Source organism: Prunus persica, chromosome G4 (assembly GCF_000346465.2).
Source record: "Prunus persica cultivar Lovell chromosome G4, Prunus_persica_NCBIv2, whole genome shotgun sequence".
Taxonomy (NCBI): domain Eukaryota; kingdom Viridiplantae; phylum Streptophyta; class Magnoliopsida; order Rosales; family Rosaceae; genus Prunus; species Prunus persica.
The window spans coordinates 16,720,884-16,744,975 of record NC_034012.1 but is presented as its reverse complement, the minus strand read 5'-3'; the positions used below and the strand labels follow the sequence as shown (position 1 = coordinate 16,744,975).

Here is a 24,092-nt window from a genome sequence, read left to right as displayed (position 1 = left end):
CATAGTACGAAGCGGCTACAAACTTGTCAGGCATGTTTCGACAGTGTGATTGTCCTCGTCCATGGCAATACTCCGGCTTTCGTACTATTGGTGTTTGACTACGAAACAGATTCTTGAGAACATCAGCAAGTTCACAAAGGTTGGAATTAGGGTATTGCCAATGAACCATGTAGTCAACATCTCTAACGAAACTAGAGGGTCTTTGTAGGTGGGGGTGTGGCTGGACAATGCAGGAGTCGTGGTTCAAGGGTATACAGACCATTGAGGCTGTGTGTGGATAATCATCAACCAAGTCGATCCCCAAAGGAACTATAGCCAATGGTTCTTCGTCCACCACTAGGTATCCCTGCAGGTGCACAATGACTTGTCGGCCATATTCATTAGTCAAGGTACTTTGTGCCGATATATTCATGCAATAATTGATGCCCACCAAATTTAGAACATCAGAAATTATATGGAGTCTATCTACTTGGGAGCACGCAGAGCGTGGTTGATCTAGAATTGCAGTTACGGTGATAAGCCGATTCATGTTGAAGATACTTTAGCATAGCTGCATAGGGAATCCTCAGCATCATCAAGTACTATAGTGCAGGTTTTAGCATAGGGGAATCCTAAACAAACAAAAGTTCTTTCTGTTATTAGAAGTTATTTTAGCACTTGGTACAACTAACTCTTGAGTAAAATGTGTGTCAAAATGAAAAATAAAATAAAAGCATAAAGATGATTAACTTACAAAACTGACCCCCATAAAGTTCAATAGAGGTTTTGCCGCTGATATGAGGAATATGGCTTGGATGAGGCCAAGGATGCTGCCAATTACCATTGCTGGTGACACAGACGGGATGTACCTCTTTCGATGATTAGTTGTAACTATTTCAAAGCTTGCACCAACTGGTTTTGAGTTGTATGCATTCTGGTCAGTACCTGACAAAGAAAACATAAGAAGAAAAAACTATCATATAAGAAGTTTTCATAAACCAGTAAAAGAATATCTTGTAATGAGGAGGAAAACTTGATGAAATCATATTCTACAAGTCTTTACAGAATGCATGCTGAGTTTATTGTGTAAAAAAGATGTAGGCATTGTAACCAGAAAAAAAAAGGCATGGGGCATACCCCTTTTTGGGATCAACTGTTTAGTTTCACCATTGATTGATAAACCTGTTTCCAGGTAATCACTCTGGTTTGCCTTGGGACTCGCAGTTCCAATAGTATCTTCTTCAGCAACAAAAGAGGTTGCGACACTAAGAAGAGGTAATATTGCAATTCTTGATGCTTGATTGAACAAAGCGATAGAAACTCCTACAGCAGCAAGCTCCACTGGACCTTTAAACACAACTTTCCACAACTGTAAATTTTAACAAAGATACAAGGTTCAGCCACAAAATTTCATTTCAGATTGAAGACTAATATTTAGCAGGTGGTAATTGGTCAACTTTTTAAGGATAGGGTTAAGAGATACATCTCTGTTAACCATTAGGCTATTAGTGGACTGTGAATGTGGATATGTTTACACATTGGCCTCTTATGTAGACAGTATATTTCATTTTATCCCCATCCTTGTCATTTAAAGAAAGAAACCTGAATTTTTTCAATCAAATTTGTTTTTGTTACCTAAAGCAAAAACAAAAAGTACTTGTTTCAGATGGAAGAACATATGCACAGTTCAAAATGAAAAGAAAAAGAAGCAAAGTACCTATTTGACCAATGAATGCTGTGTCAACTAGAGAAGCAATTGGATCGGCTGTCAAAGCCAGTGCTGCAGGCAATGCAATCGACGCTATTTCTAATCCAAGTTTGTCCAAATTAAAAACAAACCTGCCCACAGAAAATAGAATCCAAGCATTGGTTTTACACATCTATTCAAATCCAAGCATTGGTTGTCCAAATTGCAATAAAAAATATTTTGAATAATGGCTCTTGCAGGCAAAGACCACATAAATTATGAACTGGTCTAGCTTGAATAATAAGGTTAGATTAGCCGATGGATGAGAGTTTGTTGCTTATCGAAAATATATGCCATTGCTAGTATGCTAAATTCAACAAAACCTTTTAATTATCAAACCAAACTAATCAGGAAAAAGAAATGAAAAGGCATAGAATAATCGAAATGATACCTGCAATCCTTCAAGAAAATGTAGATAGAAGTTTTGCTTTTCTTCCCATTGGAATATGAATCATTTTCTTCAGCCATCAGTTAGATAGGGTTTAGGGTTACTGAACTAGTTGTTTATAGACAAGAATCCACAAATCTCTCCGAAACAAAACAGAGAATCAAACGGTAGTTAAACGCACCGTAGCGACGGCGCGAATGAGCGAAGAAGAAGCTGACGAGATCGGCGCGTGTCGGCTTCTGGTGAAACCAAGCGAGTTTGCTGACCTCAGCCCCTGATACCTAGCAATCTGAGCCTTGGGCTCCCCCAGCACCGCCGTGTTCGCAGCTCCGAACGGCGTCGTCGTCGTCATACCAACCAAAACGACAGCGTTTTCACGAGGTTGAAGAGAGAGAAGCAGCAGAAGAGAGTTGTTACGGAAGTGGGATTGAGTGGTGCAGAGCGAGCGGGTGGAAGCAAAAAGAGAAGGAAGAGAGAGATAAATAAAGAGGCTTTTTCTTTTTTCTATTTTATTTTTTCATTTCGTTCTTTAAATTTTTATAGTCTTTTATTTTTATGTTTTTTAAATTTTAAGTACTTTGTTTTTGTGCTAAAATTATGTTTTGTGTTATTTTTAATGTGTTAGGTTTAATTATTTTTTCCAAACAAAACAATCTTAAAATTTTAACTGATAAAGTAGGATTTTTGTTAAACCTTGTCATTTTGTTATAGAGAATAATTTCTTTAGCTGGGGCTTCCAAAATAGGAATGTTTTAGGGTTCCAATGTTAAGATATTATTCCATTTTTGGATTAATTATGGAGGGCATGGGCGTGAGTTATTTGCGCAGAGATTCCAAAACCCTAGATGCGTTTGTACAATGTAGTTTACAATAATTCATGTGGGAAAAAATCAGACAAAAATTCATTACTTTTTGTTTTTGTACTAAAAAGGAGGGAGATGGACCATGGAACTTTAAAACGATTGTTTGATTGCATTATTGATATTTATATTTGTTTATTGATTGTCCTTTGGCTTGGGCAGATATATAGCAGGAGGGAATCAACTTTGTGTAAGATTTTACACGTAAAAGGAATTGCAGGAAAAGTAGAGAAAACTAGGACGACTTGTCCTTTCTCATCTTTGCATAAAGAGTTCAAAATACAATTCCATGACTCTGACCTCACCTCATAATTCAATTTTTCTTGGTTTGTTTTTTTGGAAGAAAAGTAGTGGGAATTATTGTACAAAAGGAAAAAGGGTTCACGTGAGAAATCTATGAGATGAGAGAGATACTTTATTTTACTTTATTTGAGGAACTTTGATACCAAGTGCAAAGCCAAACACCCATTTCAAAATAAATTGGCAGCTGAGTTTTGCTCATCATGCTACAATTGCAATATATATATATATATATAAAAACATGTTCCTCAGCCAGTCTTGAAAAAATAAGCACACAAAACCAGACAGCATAAAGCTGCTATTTATGTTTTATAGTCGAGACAAATCAAACATTGATCTTTCTGTCTTAAAAATTCCACAAGTTTAATGGCCAAAATTAAAAATTCCAAGAGCACATTTAAGCAATTATAGACTTTAGACAATCCTTTTAGTGGAAAAGCCTTAATTCACATATTTACAACCATCTATTGAATTTGAGGTTGACAATAAGTTTCACCAACTTCCCACTACAACTAATTTTTCCTTTTTCCCGCAATTACCTCAAGAAAAGAAAAATCCTAATCATAGCTATTGAAAAAGACGCTAAGATCCTCACTCTGATTCTCTCCACATTACAAGTTTTCTTAAGAAAAAGGAAAAAGAATGGGGAAACAGAAAAGAAGAGAATTCATAAGCCCGCCAACAAACAAAGGAATTTTTAACTTTTTAGACATAATTTAATTTCAAATAAATATTGGTTCAAAAAAGTAAAAAGTAAAAAGAACAAAAGAATGTTGGTTCATCTACCCTCAGTGGCTAACTGTAAAGACCCTTCCCTCATCAACTTCAAGCTTATGCTGTTAAATCTTTCCCGTGAATATTGCCTGGATGCTTTTCTCCAATCTGTACCAGCCTTCATCATAGCAGCAAACTCCTCGTAACTTATGCGCCCATCCTACAAGATGATACAAGCAAGTTGCAGTTCAAGTTATCAATGATGCATGCACAACACCAACTTTAAAAACATAACAAAACGATATGGATACATACAAGCATAACTCGATAAAAACAATGATGCATGCAACATAACAAGAGTAATTAAAACGTAATCTTACAAACTGAAGACATTTTGCATAAGTCAACCCTTTTCATGAGGGTGATATTCAATCATTGATCAAAGAATAAAAAAGTGACAGAAGAAGAGGTGATCCTTCAGTTTGCATGACTGGCCTCATTTGTGTGTAATCAAAGGGAAAAAGTATACAATGATTCTAGAGAAGGAACAGAATATGGAGTAACCGAACCATTCTGTTCTCAGGATAAGTATTTTTCACAATAGAAAGCAACTAAAAACTACAATTTCTAGCATCAATAGGCAAGCAGATAAAGGAAAGTTAGCTAAGATGATCTAGCCTCAGTTCAAAAACCAATACATAGCAAGGTATTATAAGGGGAAATCTCGAAGGGATGTCAAAAGTCCAGAAAGACCGTGAAAGTCTGAAATATGATATCATGATTCATAATTAGCATCAAAATAGAGCCTTCCAGTCATGTCTACTGAGATAAAATCTTTTTGGATTAAGGATAAAACTTTTTGAAGTTAATTGTCTCAAAACTGTGATTCTAACCTTGTCTGTGTCCACATCATGCATAATCGCATGGATGACTTCCTCACCACCCGCGTCAACATCATCATTTAAAGCATTTCGCAATTCTTCAATTTCTATGAAACCACTTTGGTTTTGATCGAAGAATGCGAAAGCTTTATGTAGGTGCTCATCATTGGCCATCCTTTTAAGGTGAACACTAACTGCAACAAACTCTCCGTAGTTCAGAGCTCCATCGCCATCAACATCAGCCTGTAGGAATCAGAAATCAATCAGTTGATCAGTTCAAGAAATCCTAAAACTCATTGGGATACTCAACCCCCAGCCAGAACTTCTTTACATTCCTATTTTTAGCTGAATCCTTGAAATGAATATTGCAGCTCAGGTTTTAGTTTGCTTCTTAAGATTTAACATGATGCAGAGTTAGGCATATTATCATCCAACCCACAGTTAAAAGTAAGGACAAGTTGGCCAAGCACAAATTGATGCTTACAGCTTCCATTAGTATTTGAAGATCTGGATCAGGAATCTGCTGCCCAAGCTGTTGTACACCACTTCGAAGCTCTTCTATGGTTACTTTGCCCTTGTTGCCAGTGTCCATCATTTGAAATGCCTCTTTTATGCCAGCTACTTCCTCAACTGACAAATGCTCGGCTATAACCTATGTATAAAATATTCAAAAGTTCAGACATAGCATATAGGGCAACTTTCACACAAGATACAAGTAGCCAACATTTCTGTAACTATGGGACATCAATAACTTTATAATGAAAAGTAAACTAAAAAACATTACCCCAAGGGCTCTTTTCTTCAGCTTGTTCATTATGGAAAATTGTTTCAGCCTTGCTCTCACAGTCTCACCAAGTGGGACATTTGGGGCCTTCTTGGCATTTTGTATCCAAGGATGATCTACACAGAAAGAGTTGGTAAGAACTTGTCATATAAGGCTCTTTCAATTGTATAAGATATCATATTACTGTAATTACCAAGCACTTCCTGGGCAGTCAGCCGCCTTTTTGGATCAGGATCAAGCATTTTCTTTACCAGGTCCTTCGCATTATCAGAAACCCTTGGCCAAGGATCCCTCTTGAAATCAATGACAGATCGAATAATTGCTTGTGCTACCCCTTGTTCAGTTTCTACAGGGAAAAAGTTTTGAAACTATGAGAAGCAAATAGTAATAATATAAGCAAGTACACCAGCAGGCACACTTCTGTTCAGGATGATCTCAATCAGAGATATTTGATAAGCAAAACATTCCAATGGGAGTATTATTTTCTACATCCCTTTTCCACTTTAACTCCTATACAAGTTGTAAAGAATCAAAATATAAATACTGGTAAAAGAGACAAACCTGCCCAGAAAGGTGGAACACCACAAAGTAAAATATACAGGATAACTCCAGCACTCCAGATGTCAACCTCGGGTCCATAATTGCGCTTCAGAACCTCTGGAGCCATGTAATATGGACTTCCAACTATCTCATTAAATTCCTCATCTGCAGAATATAGCAACCTTTAACTACACTATCATACGCCAGATATAGAGATGATATTAGATGCTAAAATATGAAGTTCAAGAATGGGGGAAAATTATTAAACAGGAAAAATGAAGCAGTGCAATACCAGGTTTAAAGAACACAGATAATCCAAAATCAATTGCTTTCAAAGGGGCTGTTTCCTTCTTATTTGCAAATAAAAAGTTCTCTGGTTTGAGATCGCGATGCATTACTCCATGTTTATGACACATCTGCAATGTAAAATGCAACTATATAAACCAGAGTATTTCACAATAACATCACAGAAGGCTGGACATCATCATCCAGCAACAGAAAATCAATGAAGATCAATAGAAGTGTCAGCAGCAGATAATTAATTTAACATGCACAGAAACTAGTTATGTTATAGTAGAGACAAGTATATTCAGTGCACAGGAACTAGTTATATTCTAGTAATAACATGGTCCAGCATATTATATTATCCAAATGTCCAAATAACCGGCATATCACCTAAACGAAATATAAGCCAATGAAAACAAAATGTAGACACCAATATCGTTCGCATAGTAAAGTTACTTTCAACATCAACAACGAGAAACTCAAACCAATTAACAAAATACATAGCAGCACTGCTAAGTGCTTATAGAGAATATGAGGATGGAGGAAAACAATCAACTCACCAATTGTTTCTCAATTTACCATTTAAAGTTCATAGTGTAAATGATAAGAAGAAGAAGCATCACAAACAAAACCAACATGTTATATAGCAACAACGTACTCTATCTCACATTTCCCTTAAACAAGAACATCATAATATAACACAAACCATATGACACTTTTATAACAATTCTAATGTAGAACATAATTATAAAATTTCAAAACCATATCCAAATTTAAACCAAATTAACACCACACTAGTACAGCCAAATCTAACCTGAACAACTTCAACAATGGTCTTCATTACGCTTGCGGCGGCGCGTTCCGTGTAATGACCCCTAGCAACAATGCGGTCGAATAACTCGCCACCCTCACACAACTCCATGACAATGTGAACCGCTTCTTCATCCTCATAAGTGTCCTTCAATGTGACAATATTTGGGTGCGGAGGCAAATGCCTCATTATCTCAACCTCTCTCCGCACGTCTTCAATATCCACAGCGGTCCTCAGCTTCTTCTTCGATATCGATTTGCAGGCGAATTTTTCACCCGAGGAAGCCTCTGTGCAAAGATATGTGATTCCGAATTCACCTCGGCCGAGCTCGCGACCCAGATCGTATTGGACCGAAATGTCTCGACCCGTCGGTTCTTTCAAGACCCATAACTTGCCCTCACCATCTTTTCCATTAATGCCACCAAAATCTGTAGCGAAGGGATTGGGTTTCTTCTTGTTTTTCTTCTGCTTGTTCTGGCCAGGTGTGCCAAGAGTTACGCAGCAATTTCCCATGAATCAGAGCCTCAAATATTTCAGAATTTCCAGTATTTTCTTCAGATTTCAAGAGGACCCAATTGAGCAGAAAGGTCAATAAATCGAAATCTGTTCAGGAAATTAGAAAGAAATCAGACAATCATAATGACAAATCCAAAATGCGAGTCCCATAACATTTTCATCTCCAAGGTTTTGTTTTGTCAGAAAGCAAATTTAGAAAGTGAGATTTTTTGTTTCTTCTAAATCTTAAATGCAGATTCTTTGTAGAAACACACCACAAATCAGTGAATCTTAAGAAATCGAAAAGAAAAAAAACAGTTTACATAAAAGAAGACAAAAATGGAAGAGGTCCAAATTTCTATTCTTTTCAAAGGAAATGAAGGTAAGATCAAAATGTTGGAGAACAACAAAGCTCACCTCTGTTTTTTTTTTTTTTATGATGATTTTTGGGAATTCCAGGGAACTGAGAAGAGATTTTGCAGGATACCCAGATGAGATTTGGAGATGAAAGAGCTTAACCTAATTCTAGAAATGAATGATTTGGGGTTGAAGGTCAAGGATGTGAAAGGACAAATTGAAGGTGTGAATACGCCATGGATTTGCAGAGAGAGAGAGAGAGAGAGTCAAAGCTCTTTCACAAGAGACTTTTGTTTCTCTCTCTAAATCCGTTCCTTCTCTTCTTTTTCTCTGTCTCTCTTTAAATCCAAACCTTTTTCTTTTGTTTGGGAGTCAACCATCAAAAGAAACAGAAAACAAACCTCCTCTTTCTCTTTCTCTTTCTCTTTTTCTTTTTTTCTTTTCCCTTTTTTTTTTCTCCCTTCCCAAAATATCCAGCTAACCTTACAAAGTTACAAGTCACAGATTTCCTCAAATATATATATTACTTCAAAACTGTTTCTTTTTTCCCTGGAAAAAGTGTTTTTATTTATTTATAAACTAATTCATTGCTAACTAATTGTAATTAGTGTAAACTAATTCATTGCTAACTAAATGATTGTTAGTTTATTTTTAGTTTTAACAGTTGGGTTTCACCCAAGAGTTCAACCGAAGTTGGTTGTGGTTTCTAAAACAAGAAAACCACCATCTCCAAATATTTAGGAAAGCATAGTTGTATTGTCGACAGGGGAGATAGGGATCATGTCTTAATCCAATCCTTCCCAAACCTACTCAACTTACTATAAGATGCCACGTGTCCAATAATAAATAATCCTAGGGCTACCAATAATTAATTTTTATAAAATCCACCCTCCCCCTATTATTGGTGTATAGTCTGTAAATCCATATGTCTTTGTTTTTGGTGAAAAAAATTATATGGTATTTGTTTATTAATTGCAATTGACAGTAGGGAATATATTCTTTGCAAAGATTTTCTAGTCGTTGGTCAGAGTGGTTGGGTTGGATTTTAGTGATGGCAATTTGGGTGGTAGGTTTGCCACGACTGTTATCTGGAAGGAAAACACTTCTCTCTTTGCTATTCAAGTAGGAGCTTTTATATTCCAGCAAATAACAGTGTGATATGTATTTATATTTCAGCAAATAGCAGTGTGATATGTGTGCAAAAAAATTTCTTTTTATGATTTTGATGAATTATTTTTATATACATATCAAACTATGATTCGCAATAAGAACTTACAAGAAAGGAGGTAAACAGTATCCTATGAGGAATCAAATGTTTTAAAATCTCAAAGTTTTTCTTTCTTTTGTGGATGAAACAATGTGAAATGTGTCATATATTTCTTGGAGGTTTGTGAATTTCAGGATTCCTGTCTTATAGCTCACCCGATTTTAGAAAAAAGTGGATAGTAGGTAGAGGTAAAAGGTTTCCCATGGGCCAATCTCCAGAAGAAAAATTAGACCAATGCCACATGAACTATTGACTACATTGAAAGTTGCAATTTGCCATTGATAAATGAAATTAAACTAATCCAAGGGAATACTTGAGTCGTTCATGGTTTAAGATAATTTGTATAAGTTTTGGATACCCAAAGTGAAATGCCATTAGATTCATTTGAGTGGTGTGTGCGTTTCCCACTTTCACTTCCTAACTTTTGACAAAAAGAAAAACTATTAAGGCATATTCTAGATATTTTTTTAGTTGTGACTGATGCACTCTTTTTAGTAAGATGGATATCAACGGCGTATGAGAGATGGATAAAGACCATGAGGTTGTCTGGGCCCATGTTGACAAATGTCCATGATTCGTTCAACTATTATATTAGAAATGGTTTTTATCATAAATAGTCCCTGAGAATTGTCAAATTATCATATTTGATCCTTTATATTTTTTAATAACATTATTAGTCCCTTATGTTACACCTCATACATCAATTTAGTCATTTCATCAGGTTCCATCAAAATTTTCTGTTAGATTGCTGACGTGCACGCCACATGGATTAAACAATGTTTTAAATATTTTGGGTTTTATCACAAATGATCCCTAAGATTTGTGAAACTATCACATTTGGTCTTTTATGTTTTTTTTTCTGATATTATTGGTCCTTTAATATTTTTTTAAAATAGTTTAACATTAAATCTTTTAGAAAAAATTTAATAAAAAAAAAGAGAAAAAGAGATAAACATAATTTATTTTTTATTCAAATCCATTTGGCATGTTATTATTGGACACAATGCTCGTCAATGGGCCGGACCGGGCTGGGCTGGGCTTTAAAAAGGAGAGAGAAAATATCGGACTGGGCTAGGCCGGGTTTTTTTAGAAAATTCAAAGCCCAAGCCCGTCCCATGAGCTGGGCTTGAGAAAGCCCATCAGGCTGGGCCGGGCCTAAACGGGCCCTATTTCAAGCCCAAGCCTAGCCCAGCCAAGGCGGGCCGGACCATCTTAAAGCCCATAACAGGCTGGGCCGAACTTTTTTTCGATGGGCCGGACGGGCCCCCATTAGCCCATGAGCCCGCGGGCCAAATGATAAGGTCTAATTGGACATGTAGACTCCATTTACATGTCACGTCAATCCGTTAGGTTATGTTGGAATTTTGTTAAATTTATAAAAATTTCAACATAACCTAACGGATTTAACGTGACATGTATGTGGAGCCTACATGCCCAATAATAACATGTCAAGTGGATTTGAATAAAAAAAATTTAAGTTTTGAAATTTTTCTATCTTTTTTCAATGGTTTTTTAACAAAACCTAACGGATTTGACACAACATGTATGTCGGCCTGTCCCATTTAAACTCGTGCTTTTAACGTTTTCGTGCCGTGCTTGCCCATTTAGTAAAATCATTGATCCTTGCTCGGCCCAAAGCCCATGTCCACATTGAAACGGGCCGAGCTCGTGCCGTGCCCGTGCTTGTGCCATACTTGGGCCCAAGAACCAACCCATTTAATTTAATTTTTTTTCACTTGTTTTTTTTTCACTAGATCATTCAAATTATAAACATTAAAAATATAATTAGAGGGAAGAAATGATGAAGTATTTGAAAACATTAATCAATTAAACATCCAAACAATATGAAAAGGTGAAGGGCAAAAAGTGTCAAACTCCACAAAATCCACTTCAACTTTTCATCTTTAAACAACTTATTATTTTATATGTGAAGAAATGTCTTGCTTTGATTATAAGAAAAGCGTATATGTCATATGTACTAATTAGATATCAAGTCAAATGTTGTTTAATTAATTTTTAGTTGATATGTTTAATTAATTAAGGACCTAAGTAATTTCCCTAAAACGAAAGACATCAAATATATGTTTATGATTATAATATATATATATATATGGGGGCGGATCCGTGGCACCATATTTTTTACACAAGTTTTGACACAATTTTTGGGCCATTAGATTACTCCACTTTTAATGGTTGAGATTAGATATTACATGGCAAGTAGTTTTAATTTTTTTAAATAGACAATCATAAATTTTATTCTCTCTCATAAAAATAAAAGGAAAATTTTCTCTCTCCAACCTTTTTGCGGGAAGACGTAATCTCTTCTGCCTCTTTAATTTAAAATATTTATTAGGATCTAATAAATAAAGAATCTCACCGAAAACTAAATACCCAAACCCCACATTCGCACGCCTCTCTCTCTCTCTCTCTCTCTCTCTCTCTCTCTCTCTCTCTCTCTCTCTCTCTCTCTCTCTCTCTCTCTCTTTAATCTCAAATATTTATTAAGGTCTAATAAGGACTCTTTTCAGTTTATCCTTCTTCATGCACAACATATACGCAACCATGAATTCATCTTCAGTATAGCTCTTTTATGTCAAAGCAATTTCTCATATATGAATACAATATTGCCTCATCAAAATGTTGGAGCTCACACAAGATATTTCCTCCAACTCTTAGTGCATATCTTTGGTATGTTACCTTCATCTGAGATTTTTTTTTTTAAAATTTTTTTTTTTTTATCTTTGTTGTAGCTCTTCCTGTAGACAATTAGGATTGCTGAATTTTTTAATTTTTATAAATACGATGTTATATTAAAGTTTATACAATGTTAGAATTGCTGAATTATTGGGCCATTCAGAATTCTTATGTTAAAAAATAATTCGTAGTGACATTAATGATTGTTTTTTAACATAAGAATTATTTTTTAAAATCAGTATGAAAGTTTATTCCATTATATTTCATCTTGTGTCAGTATGAAAGTTTAACATATGTATAATATTTTTCTAAGTTGCATCGTTAAGAATGATTAATATGTTCAATAGGTAGAGGAGATAATTTAAGTGGAGAATGGTGAAACAAGTACTCCAAAAAAGAAAGTGACACAATTAAAAGCACCATATGCAGGGATGGTATTTGACACAATGAAAGAAGCAAGAAACTATTATGAAGAGTATGGCCGGCAAGAGGGATTCTGGATTAGAATTCGATCTTCCTCCAAGACAAGAAGGCATTTAGATGAGGTAACGAGTAGACAATTTATTTGTGCACATGAAGGAAAATATGTGCCCAAAAATACATCACAATTTGTTTGTGCTCAAGCAGCTCTTTCTTCCCAGTGGCAACCACAGCAAAATCAGAAAAATGAACTTTCATAAAAGCCACCCGTGGGCAAAAAACCCAAAACTAACAACCAAACATACATAGGACCACAGGGTAGCAGAGTACAACCAGGGTGTTGAGGCCATTTGAAGAAACACTCATTTTGGACAGCCCAGCAAAGACAATTCATAAACTGTAATTCCATATGTCAATGCACAGGTAATCCATCAATTTCTAGAACCAACCCCAAAGAGGGAGGTGGTTGAAGCAAGTTGGTGTGGCATCAAATTTTCTCCTTGTATTGTGTCCCTATTAATCGGGAAGAAAAAAAAGGTAATAGTCAAAATTTTCATATATGAGAAGATTAAAATCCCTAAATCAAACCCTCAAAATAAGAAATCCTACCAACAAATTGAAATGAATAGCTTAATCATAGATACCTAAGAAATAAACTTAATCCCATTGGAAACTATTAATTCTTTAAATTCCTAATCTAGAGATCCTAGTTTAATTCCAACAAAAAATAAAATAAAACTAAACCAAATCTGATCAAGAAAATCGAAAATTGAAATATGTACCTGGAGCAAAGCTTTTCTCTCAACGAAGAAGGCAAAAATTGTGGGGAGGGGATCCACTGTCTCAAATTTTCATGTCCCTTTGTGTCCCTTGAATAATTTGTTGACACGTGTCCACTCACTTAACCCCAATAATAACACTGTTAACTTTCAATACATTAAAAATTAAAAGAAATTAAATCCCCACCCAAGTACCGCACCTCGACAGCCCCAAACCTCGTTGGTTCCAGCCCCCTTACCTAAGCCACACACAACCTCCACCCTCTTGCCCACTTCTCTTCCACTACCACCTCCTCCTCTTCTTCCCAATCCCCCCTCAAATTTTGGGTTTCATAATTGGAAGGGTTTCGATTTTGATAGTCTTTCAATTGGGTTTCTGGGATTCATGCACCCAAAAATAAAGGCTTGAATCAGTGATTTGATAATTTTATTGAATGCATTGAGGAGGTCAGGGAAGGGGAAGAAGGATAATTTCGGTTGCTGGGATTGTGTACTGGTATATGATTTTGCTTCGTGATCTTTCAATTGGGTTTAAACATTTAATTGTATACTGGTTTTTCAATTGGGTTTCTATGATTCATAAATTGGGTTTCTCAATTGAGAGTACTGATATATGGTGATTTTGTGGTTGAGGGAGGAGGTCAGGGAAGGGGATGAAGGGGAAGGGGCATGAAGGGGAAGGGGCATGAAGGTCACAACGGGTGGTTGCTGCTTCTATGGTGTTGGTTTTTTCTTTCTAAATTTTATTAAGTTAACGGTGTTAATTCAGGGTTAAGTGAGTGGACATGTGTCAAACAATTAGATAGGGGACACAAGGGTACATATAATTTAGGGACAGCAGATCCACTCCCAAAATTGAGAGAGAGAGAGAGAGAGAGAGAGAGAGAGAGAGAGAGAGAGAGAGAGAGAGATGTGCAAATGTGGGGGTTTGAGTATTTACTTTTTGGGTGAGATTCTTTATTTATTAGACCATAATAAATATTTGAGATTAAAGAGGTAGGAGTGATTACGTCTTCCCAGCAAAAAGGTTGGAGAGAGAAAATTTTCCTTTTATTTTTATGAGAGAGAAAATAAAATTAATGATTGTCTATTTAAAAAAATTAAAACTACTTACTATGTAATATTTAATCTCAACCATTAAAAGTGGAGTAATCTAATGGCCCAAATATTGTATCAAAACTTGTATAAAAAACGTAGTGTCACGGATCCGCCCCCTATATATATAAACAATGACATTAGATGTCAAATTATTGTATTTTGACTTTTGAGAAAGAAAAAAATGTTAAGTGGGCCGGGCTTGAGCTATGCTTTAAGCGGGCTTGAGCTCATGCCGTGCTTGAAGTGGGCTCAGGCCAAGCCCGGCCCATGTTGGGCTATGGCCTGGCCCGGTCCATTGGACCTCATTTTTTGATCTTAGCCCGGCCCAAGTTTTCATATCGTGTAGAGCACGGCCCATTAATATTCATGCTCGTGCCGTGCCGTGTCGTGCCTCATTTAAATTGGCTGGGCTCGTGCCGTACTGGGCCGGCCCGTCCCGTTTGATACCGTGGAGCCTACATGTCCATTAATAACATGCCAGGTGGATTTGAATAAAAAAAATGTATGTTTTGAAAATTTTCTCTCTTTTTTTTTAAAAAAAAAATTAAAAAGATTTAAATGTTAAACTTTAAAAAAAAAAAAAAAATTTCTTCATTTAGATCCACTTGACATTTTCTCATTGGCTATGTGTGCACCACATATGTATCATGTCAAGTTGTCAACAATTCAATGAAATCTCACGGTGGGATAAAATTGATGTGTGAGGTGTAACATAAGGACCAATAATGTCAGGAAAAAAAATAAAGGACCAAATGTGATAATTTTGCAAACCTCAGGGAACATTTGTGATAAAACCCAAAATATTTAAAACATTGTTTAATCCACATCAGCAATCTAAAGGAAAATTTTGACGGCGGCATAACCAAATTGATGTGTGAGGTATAACATAAGGGACCAATAATGTCAAACAAAAAACATAAAGGACTAAAGGTGATAATTTGGCAAACCTCAGGGACCATTTGTGATAAAAAACCTATTAAAAATATAACTTAATGAAAGCATAAAACGGAGAAAGACTTCTATGAAACGAGATAACATTATTTTGTTATTTCCGGCCAATAAACATGCGTGATAACACTCCACATAGTATAATATTATTAGCCGGCATAGCAAAATAGTGTTATCCATATTGCAACAAAGTTTTTCTCCATAAAACAACATCGTGGCATAGTTGATTGCATGAAGATTGGCCCATGCGATAATCTCTCCTAAACGCAGGAAAAAAACCCAAAACCCAAAACCGAAAAGAAAAAAGAAAATTCAGCAATTATGGCATAGTTGATTGCATGAAGATTTCAGAGGTCTAATTACCAACTTTTCATATTTATGTTTAGCAGAGATCTGCCTCTTTTTAAGAACCAAAACAACACAAAATCTGAAAAATAAAATGAGAAATAAAATAAGTTTGTTTTTTTTCTTTCTCAGAATTGTTTTTACATAAACTACATTTCTGTCAGGAAGTTGCCTTTACAAAACTCAAACCAGAACCTGTTTATTTGTTGAACATAAATTTCCTGCAGGGGCTCAAAACTGCTACTTTGGGATTTCTCGTTGAACAATTGTGGTTGGAGCTTGCTCTGGTCCATCTATGGATGGTTTTATAACATTGTAAAACAACACATTATAGAAAATAGTGAAAGCAAAGACAGCAACAGCCGTGATTGTAAAGAAAGATCCTGAAAATTCCTGAACTTCTTCATCTTCTGTTTGATCTCTTGCAAAACTCACATCCGGTGCTGCAATTCAGTTGAAAACACTTCTCATCATAAGATCAACATCCCATTAATTGCCCTATGAAATTACAAATGCTACTTCATAGTTCCTTTGCAACTCTAAGTACTATACAATTCAATAACTGAATTGAGGGACTGAAGTGAAACCCGGGTACAAAATTCGGGATAATTGATGTAATTAACCCTAAACTATATTAGAAAAATATAGTCTTGACAAGATTAACTTAATTTTAACTGTAATCGAATAATAATCCGGTTTCGAGCGATAAAGTGCAAACGATTAGAAGGGTGGAAACAAATCATGGTCTAGAAAAGTTCATGCATAACTTGCTCTAGTTACATGCAAGCTGCATGACCAAATAAGGTCAATTTCACCAACATTGGGCATTCATCAAAGAAGCATAAGTTTTCTTTGGGTTTTCATTTTGTTATCTCTGGTTACATAGACAAAGCCATATGTAATTTAAATCACATTAGGATTGTTGGTACAAATGAAAGTAATTGAAAATTTCAAATATCAGCACATTAACTCATACATGAACAAAAGGCACGGTGCAGTAAAGAAATTGGGTTGGAGACAGACAGAGCAACATGATCATCAAACTCATAATATTGCTTACAAAGTGTTTGTGTTTGTGTGTGTGTGTGTGTGAGAGAGAGAGAGAGAGAGAGAGAGAGAGAGAGAGAGTACCCTTTTGCCTTGGAGGGCGGGCTTGTCTTTGGGAGCGAGATTGAAGTTGCTGGTCAAGATTTTTAAGAGCTTCTCTGGCCTTATCTGGGTCTACGTCAAATTGCTGTGACTCCTTCTCCGCCGCATAAACAATACAAGAAGATGATGAAGAAGAATTGTAATACGGATTTGATTTCTTCTTCTTGAAAACACCATTCCCAGGCACTGGCAATTCAGAAATGTGTGTTTTAAGTTTGTTTGTGAGAGAAAATGGGTGCAGGGATAATGGTGGTTTATTGTGGAGTGAAAGAGAATACAGAGGAAGCATTTGAATGAGATAATAAAAGAAACCACAGCCACAGCCACAACTCACAGGAGGTTAACGATAAACCCACCCAACACAGGTTTGGCAGTGAGTGCGTTATTTATTCATTTATTTTCTACTTATATAAAATAGATTGAATATGAAAGCATCACAGAAAAGTGAGTTACACATCTCGAATAGATTTACAGACCAAGTGTACCGACACATTTCCTTTATCAGTGGTAGTGAAAGTGAACTCAACCACACCAGTCAATGCACTGATAAACCTAAGTCTACAGGCTCAACACTATTTCTTCACTCTTCCATCAATTTGTTGTTCAATTTCTGATTTTACCTCTGGGCTCCACTTACAACACTCCTCTTGTTTTTCTTTTTATATGAAGAATAATATAAGTCTATAATGGCCAATTACAAGTATCAAGATCACAATTATAATAATGAATGAAACAAGAAATATAAATTGATTAAAAATAAAGTATTAACTCAACAACATAGAATCATCATATTAGGTAGGACTCGTCAATGGGCCGGGCTGGGCTAGCCCGGCCCAAATTTAATGGACTTGGATCGGATCGGAGCCGGGCTTTAAAAAGGAGAGAGAAAATATCGAGCATGATTTTTTTAGAAAATTCAAAGCCCAAGCCCGACCCATGAGCCAAGCTTGAGAAAGCCCATTGGGCCGGGCCAGGCTAAGCCCAACGAGCTGGGCCTAAACGGAACCTACTTCATTAAAAAAAAATCATAAACTTAATCATAAAGGCATTTTAGTTCAAATTTGATATTAAACTCACTTAATTCCAATATTTTCACATCAAACTAAATTCATAAAACACCCAATAAAGTCATACAACTTATAAGATTTTTCACAAAAATAATAAAACCAAGTATTATTTTTGAGGTTATTACATAATTAGATCGTAATACGTTTTAAGAAATAATTTTTAAAAATAATAAGTATCAAAAAAATATTTTTTTAAAGGATGGTATGAATAAATATGCAAATATTTGGTGATGTGTTCAAGAAAAGCATGATTATATTTGGTGGTACGATTATGTTTCGTGATATGATTATATTTGGTGATGTGATATGTTGTTCATCTGATATATATATATATATATATATAATTGTTGAATTAATAATTGACACAAATTAATATACTAATCATCCAATTATAAACTAGGAACAAGTAAATAAAAGTAAATGAAATGAAACAAATTATATATGTGATTTAAGTGATATAATCATAAACCTAAACTCTTATTTATATATAATTATATATGTATGCGGGCCTAACGGGCCGAGTTTTTGTGGGTGGGCCGGGCTGGGCTTTCTTGGGCTTAATCCGACCGGGCCTATGGGTCGGGCTTCAGACACCCAAGCCCAAGCCTAGCCCAGCCCAAGACGGGCCGGGCCATCTCAAAGCCCATAACGGGCCGGACTTTTTTTCGATGGGCCGGGCAGGCCCCCAATGGCCCATGAGCCTGCGGGCCAAATGATGAGGCATAATATTAGATTACATCAAATCCCTAGCAAAGAATTTAGTTACCAATAGCCATCTTAGAAACCAACAACATAAAATACAAAGTTTAAATTAAGATATAAAAACCCTTAGGTGAATCCACTGCATTTGAACTCCTCATGGGGCAAATCTTGAAGGCTATGAATAGCTAAGAAACTGAGTATGTGAATTGGGTGATTTGAGATATTGAACAATATGCTAGAGTTCTCCCAAAAGCTTTGAAAATATATATTTATAGGCTACCCAAAAAGGATAAATAGGTTAGCCTGAGATAGAAGAGAAAAATAAAAATAAAATCCAATTAGAATAGGGAGTTTGTTTTCCTAGTTGAGTTAGACTTTGACTTTTGATGCACTTCTTTAACCAGACCAAACGTCAATTGATCTAGGCAATTATAATTGACTTAACACAAGATTAGGTGCCTCCTAACCAATGTCTAAATTATTGATGGTATCAGAAATATCGGTAGTCTAAAAACACGAAAATTTCGATAGAACTATTGAGATATTATCGATATCAATAAAAATTGAATAAAAACTACGAAAATAGTAAGAAAAACCTGAAAATTTTTATCGAAACTTTAGAGAATGTTTATTCATTCAATTATGTATTAGTTTATCACAAAAAATTGGAAGGAAATGCGTTGCATAATGGGTTAACTGATTTAAGTTGATTATATGGAAAGCTAACAAACACTGTGAGTTAAAAAAATATGTAATAATTAATTAAAGAAGATTAAACATACCATAATTATTTATATATAATAATTTACTACACTATTTTACACTTTATACATTGCATGGTAAAATACATAAGTGACTTAGGGGGGTGTATTCAATTTAGATTTTAAAAGATTTTAAAGAAGTTTAAAAGTTTAGGTGTATTCAATCACGATTTTATAAAAGTCTATTCAATTCTGGGTGTATTCAATTCAGAATTTTTAAACTCCATTCAAATTTGGATGTATTCAATCATGACTTTAAAAGACTTCATAAAAGTTTGGATGTATTCAAAAACTCATTGATTTTAAAGGAAATACAAAAGTGGTGGATTTCATTTGATAATAGACTAATTTTAGGCTTCCCCCCAAGAGATTTTGATAGATATATTATTTTTATTCTCAATATATGATTTCACCACTTATATTATCACCATAGCCGTCGCCGCCGCCGCCACCACCACAGTCATTGTCGTCACCTCCACCACCGCCACCTCCACCACCACCCACCGCCGCTCCCACTACTAGCCCCACCGTCACCACCACTACCGCCATCACTATCACCATCACTCCACTGTCACCACCTCCACCACATTGACCCTACCTCCACCACAATTACCACCCTCACTATCAACCCCACCGTCACCACGACAACAACCACTGCCAACATTATCACCATCACTGCTAGGCCACTGCCACCGCCACTGTCACCCCCACAATATCGCCACCGCCACCGCCACTGCCACCACCTCCACCACTACCACCACCTCCACCACCTCACGCCCACCACAACCATTACTATCACCCCCACCTCCTCCACCACCTCACTGCTACCGCCGCCACCACCACCACCACCACCACCCCTACCTCCTCTACCACTTACTCCCCCACAAACCACCATCGCCACCGCCATTGCCATCACCAACACCGCCATCGCTATAAACTTCATTAAAATCAATAATAAAATTTTAACAAACTCAATTAAAATCTATACACGAATTCAGTCAAACTCAATTAAATTCAATTAAACTCCATCAACTTTATAACTCTTTTAAAATCATTTAAAATCTAAATTGAATGCACCCTCCTTAGTACCACACAGAGTTCTTATGAGGTTCAAATTTTTTATTTTTTATTTTTTATTTTGGTTAGATGGGGCCAAGAAGGCAAGAACCAAAATTTTCACTATCTTCATCATCTCTACATATAGAGTAAGTGTACCGTGAAGAGTAGTCATCAAATGATAAACCCCCAAAATAGTTTTGCATGTAATTGTTCAAAACAAAACAATATAAAATTACATATTTTAGCATATTATCACAAAAACATAAGCAACATTGTGGTTAAGACATTGGAGGAGTGAAATGACAAGGGTTTGAATCCCCTTTGTGTGTGTGCTCTTTTTTTTTTCTTTTTTTTTTTTTTTCATTACATCGATATTTTCGATATCTTCAATATTATAACGATATTACAGTGATATTTTGACAAAATATTGCTGAAGTGTCAGTGAAATTATCGATATCGATATTTATACGATATGTACGTTCTGAAATATCCGTGATCCGAAAAAACAATAATATCCTCGATATTTCGTCAATATTATTGATATTTTAGACTATGCTCCTAACTACCCAAGGATGTCCAAAAGCTTGCTTTCCAAGAATGGTAACTTGTGATGCTCAGTTGTCAAAACTCGTGCATAATTCCATCACTGACCCACTAGTACTAAAACTAATGTAACTTTCTCCAACAAACTCGAAATCATGAACTGTAAAATGATCTAAAAACTAGATTTCCAGAGCTTTCCAAATATAAAGCATGTTATCTAGTTCTTCTTGAGCATATACATTTCAATCTATAAAATTGACCCATATGTACAGTCAGTTTCTTGAGTTCCAAGTTGCTAATTCCAAATTTCTGCCTTCTTTGCTTCTTCTTTTTTCATCATATTTTTCTCTTTTTAGCTCTAACTCAACCTTAGGGACGATTTCCTACAAAACTCACACTAAACACATTAAAACAACCAATTTCACAAAAGAAACTAATGCAAATAATAGGAGTAGGGTATAGAAAATAAGCACAAATATGAAGTTATTAAACACATCCAAGACAGTTTTGCATATGCATAAACTAATTGAAGCTGTTCTATTGTTTTTAGAACTCCATAAAATAAGATTGAAGCCTAAATGCACACCAAAACCACCTATAGAATTTGTCGTATTTGGATATCCAACATAATCACCATATGAGAACGAACTCAACTCAAATGTGCCCCATTTATATTAGAGACCATGATCATATGTAGCTTTTAAATACCATAAAGCCCCACACCCACCCCCTCATTCGGCTGCTGTAAGCAACACAGCAGCCAGAGACTAATTTTTCTTCAGCCTACACTCTCTCACTCGGCTGTTGCAAGCATCCCAGCAGTCACCAACCCCCATAAAGCATCACCTAGCTCCAAGCTTTTCCTTCCTTCCAAGCTTTAAACATCATAGCCTTCAAACCTCAAGCTTTTTCTTCCATCCTCCTTCTCTTGAAACTCTTAAATCCTCATAGCCATAGGCCCACACAACAAATTATCAACACCAAACTCAAACATATCCAACATCAAGCCAAGCACATGCACTCTCATTTGCTAAACTTGTGGGTCTTTAGCTCCCACACTCCAAACTCTCAGGCCAAGCTCACATAATCTCATATCAACATCAGCAAGTCATCTTAAACCCTTCGTCGAGTTACCGGAAACATCAACACAAAACACGCAGCCGCTGGAAGAAAAACAAAGTACTCCCCCGGGACTTGCTTCTCCCCTGGGATACTTTGGGCCTAGTTCTCACTAACTCAGACAAAGGGGCAACAAAGTCTTCATTCATCACTCTATGGCGATCCAAGAATCAACAAAGCCCGGATGAGCCTTCGGACTAACAAGACCCCAACAAAACCTTATAATTATTAGATAAGAAGTTTCTTCTTTTTCAGTTTATGGTAGGTTTAGTATTTCTTTATATCAAGTCATCCTTTTTTTAATTTTTTAATTTATAAATATAAGTAATAGTCTAAACTATAAAGGGGAAGGAAGGGGGCCTTCTCTCTCATACACAAACACACACTCTATCAAAGTGCCATAAGGGTTCGAATCTAAAGTCATTGGTTTACAAGTCAAGACCTTTTTCACTGACTAGACCAAGTTGGCTTATATCAAGTCATCTTTAAGACTCATGGAACTTTTGCACATAGTAAAGAATAAAAATCTTTCAACCTACTTAAACATACACGAATGAAAACATAAAAGTGATATAATATTTTATGTTATTTATTGATTATAATAAAACAAAACTCATCATTAATAAATAATCTTAAATAAGTGGTTATCATAATCAACATGTCTAAAATCTTCAAAGTATATGTTGACTTCTTTAAGAAAGTAACCTTTCCAAAGCCACAAAGCCTTAGAAAAACAACCCCCAAGTATCCTCAAAGAATCAAAATTTAGTATAAAAACTGACCTAACCGAAATGCCAGAGTTCTTTACTTATGTGATAAAATGTACATACATTATTTATATATTTATAGCAAAAAAAAAAAACAAAAAAAAGAGGAAAAGAATTAACTCTAGCAAAGATTGTTCTTTTTAAATGTAAAAAATACTATGATTTTAAGATTTATTTATAATATAATTTATCATAATTAGCATATTCACCACAAGTCCTTTTCTTTTCGATAAATATCATAAGGTGTCCCCACACTTGAAGGGTAAGATTAATCCCCACTCGGAGTTTGGCTTGCCTCTGACTACAAAATACTTTTAACAGATTTTAAACCCTTACAATTACGGCACCAAATAACTCACCAGCTAAAGTTACGTCATTTGTTCCTAATCAATGCGTGATTTGGAAAGAAAGAATCTCTTTTATACATGCGTTTTGATGAGAATTTAATCCAATAAAGTGTTGTCGACATATCATTTCTTTATTAGTTTGTGAAATTGTCTTTTCCCATATTTCTCTTTCCTATCTACTGTAATGAATGCAATGCATCAAGGATCACACAAACCATAACTTAAAAAATAAATTAAAAGAATAGAATTTAATTCAACAAGAAATCAAGGAGATGATGAGAAGGAAAATGCTAGGGAGACCAACTTTAGATACCAACTTGTGTATCAACTCTCTAATAGAGTGTGAGACCTATTGTATTGGTGGGCTCCACCTTTATTAGAAAGTTGGTACACAAGTTGGTATCTAAAGTTGGTCTCCCTAGCATGACCCTGATGAGAAAAAGTGGGAGAGATTGAGGTGATGGAGTTGAAGATTGGGTGGTGCTGTCGAGGAGGCAGGGGCTACGTCAGGGATGGAGATGGATGGTTGTCCCCTCAAATCCCTTTTTCTTTTATTTTTGAACATTTCTTTGTACATAGGTAACTATCCAACATTATATGCACGTCTATTATGTTACCAATTTTTGCTAACATTAAATGCTTGAAGATTGTGTTACCAAAGATATAATTCTTAGCCTAGTGGTAGTTTGTTAGAAGAAGTGTCAAATTAAATTCTTTTTTTTTTCTAAAATAAAATATTTAGATAAAAAATTTAAACACAAACACCATAAACTTTTCTTTTATTTTCCCTTTTAGATTTTATTTGCAAACTTATAAAGAAAAGAAAAAGAAACAAAATAAAAGAGTGCTGCTAAACAAACCCTAAAATTAACTGAGTATACCCTAT

At 35.5% G+C, this 24,092-nt stretch overlaps 4 protein-coding genes across 4 annotated transcripts in view; all 4 read right to left on the bottom strand.

The window, feature by feature from the left end:
- LOC18778518 (protein DETOXIFICATION 42) overlaps positions 1–2,815 on the bottom strand; it is an 8,551-nt gene extending 5,736 nt beyond the window's left edge. Inside the window, exons 1-6 of the mRNA XM_020562346.1 lie at positions 2,783–2,815; positions 2,296–2,395; positions 2,118–2,184; positions 1,697–1,818; positions 1,117–1,326; positions 734–924 (exon numbers count right to left, since the gene is read on the bottom strand). Of these exons, the coding sequence (XP_020417935.1) occupies positions 734–924; positions 1,117–1,326; positions 1,697–1,818; positions 2,118–2,184; positions 2,296–2,395; positions 2,783–2,815 (723 nt within the window). The remainder of the gene's footprint in view (positions 1–733; positions 925–1,116; positions 1,327–1,696; positions 1,819–2,117; positions 2,185–2,295; positions 2,396–2,782) is intronic.
- Positions 3,683–8,540, bottom strand: LOC18779507 (calcium-dependent protein kinase 8). The gene is made up of 9 exons (XM_007211671.2): positions 8,202–8,540; positions 7,293–7,892; positions 6,486–6,609; positions 6,215–6,358; positions 5,847–5,999; positions 5,654–5,769; positions 5,354–5,521; positions 4,882–5,112; positions 3,683–4,208 (listed from the first exon to the last, which is right to left on the bottom strand). Exons 2-9 carry the CDS (start codon positions 7,800–7,802, stop codon positions 4,053–4,055), a joined length of 1,602 nt encoding a protein of 533 aa, XP_007211733.2. The 5' UTR covers positions 7,803–7,892; positions 8,202–8,540; the 3' UTR covers positions 3,683–4,052.
- Positions 15,783–17,223, bottom strand: LOC18778251. Its single transcript, XM_007212695.2, has 2 exons — positions 16,824–17,223; positions 15,783–16,135 (listed from the first exon to the last, which is right to left on the bottom strand). The coding sequence occupies exons 1-2, from the start codon at positions 17,128–17,130 to the stop codon at positions 15,933–15,935; spliced, it is 510 nt and encodes a 169-aa protein (XP_007212757.1). The 5' UTR covers positions 17,131–17,223; the 3' UTR covers positions 15,783–15,932.
- Positions 19,768–20,299, bottom strand: LOC109948656 (glycine-rich cell wall structural protein 1.0-like). The gene is made up of 2 exons (XM_020562345.1): positions 20,165–20,299; positions 19,768–19,965 (listed from the first exon to the last, which is right to left on the bottom strand). The coding sequence occupies exons 1-2, from the start codon at positions 20,297–20,299 to the stop codon at positions 19,768–19,770; spliced, it is 333 nt and encodes a 110-aa protein (XP_020417934.1).

What these genes read in the sequence shown, in the direction of transcription:
- LOC18779507 (XM_007211671.2), bottom strand. Translation starts at nt 7,802, where the DNA reads ATGGGAAATTGCTGCGTAACTCTTGGCACACCTGGCCAGAACAAGCAG. An exon ending in GACTGCCCAGGAAGTGCTTG is followed by an intron (nt 5,770 to 5,846) that starts GTAATTACAGTA and finishes CTTTCTGTGTAG; the next exon opens with ATCATCCTTGGATACAAAAT. An exon ending in TGAAGAAAAGAGCCCTTGGG is followed by an intron (nt 5,522 to 5,653) that starts GTAATGTTTTTT and finishes TTTTATACATAG; the next exon opens with GTTATAGCCGAGCATTTGTC.
- LOC18778251 (XM_007212695.2), bottom strand. Translation starts at nt 17,130, where the DNA reads ATGCTTCCTCTGTATTCTCTTTCACTCCACAATAAACCACCATTATCC. An exon ending in CCGCCCTCCAAGGCAAAAGG is followed by an intron (nt 16,136 to 16,823) that starts GTACTCTCTCTC and finishes ACTGAATTGCAG; the next exon opens with CACCGGATGTGAGTTTTGCA.
- LOC109948656 (XM_020562345.1), bottom strand. Translation starts at nt 20,299, where the DNA reads ATGGCGGTGTTGGTGATGGCAATGGCGGTGGCGATGGTGGTTTGTGGG. An exon ending in TGGAGGAGGTGGGGGTGATA is followed by an intron (nt 19,966 to 20,164) that starts GTAATGGTTGTG and finishes TGGTGGAGGTAG; the next exon opens with GGTCAATGTGGTGGAGGTGG.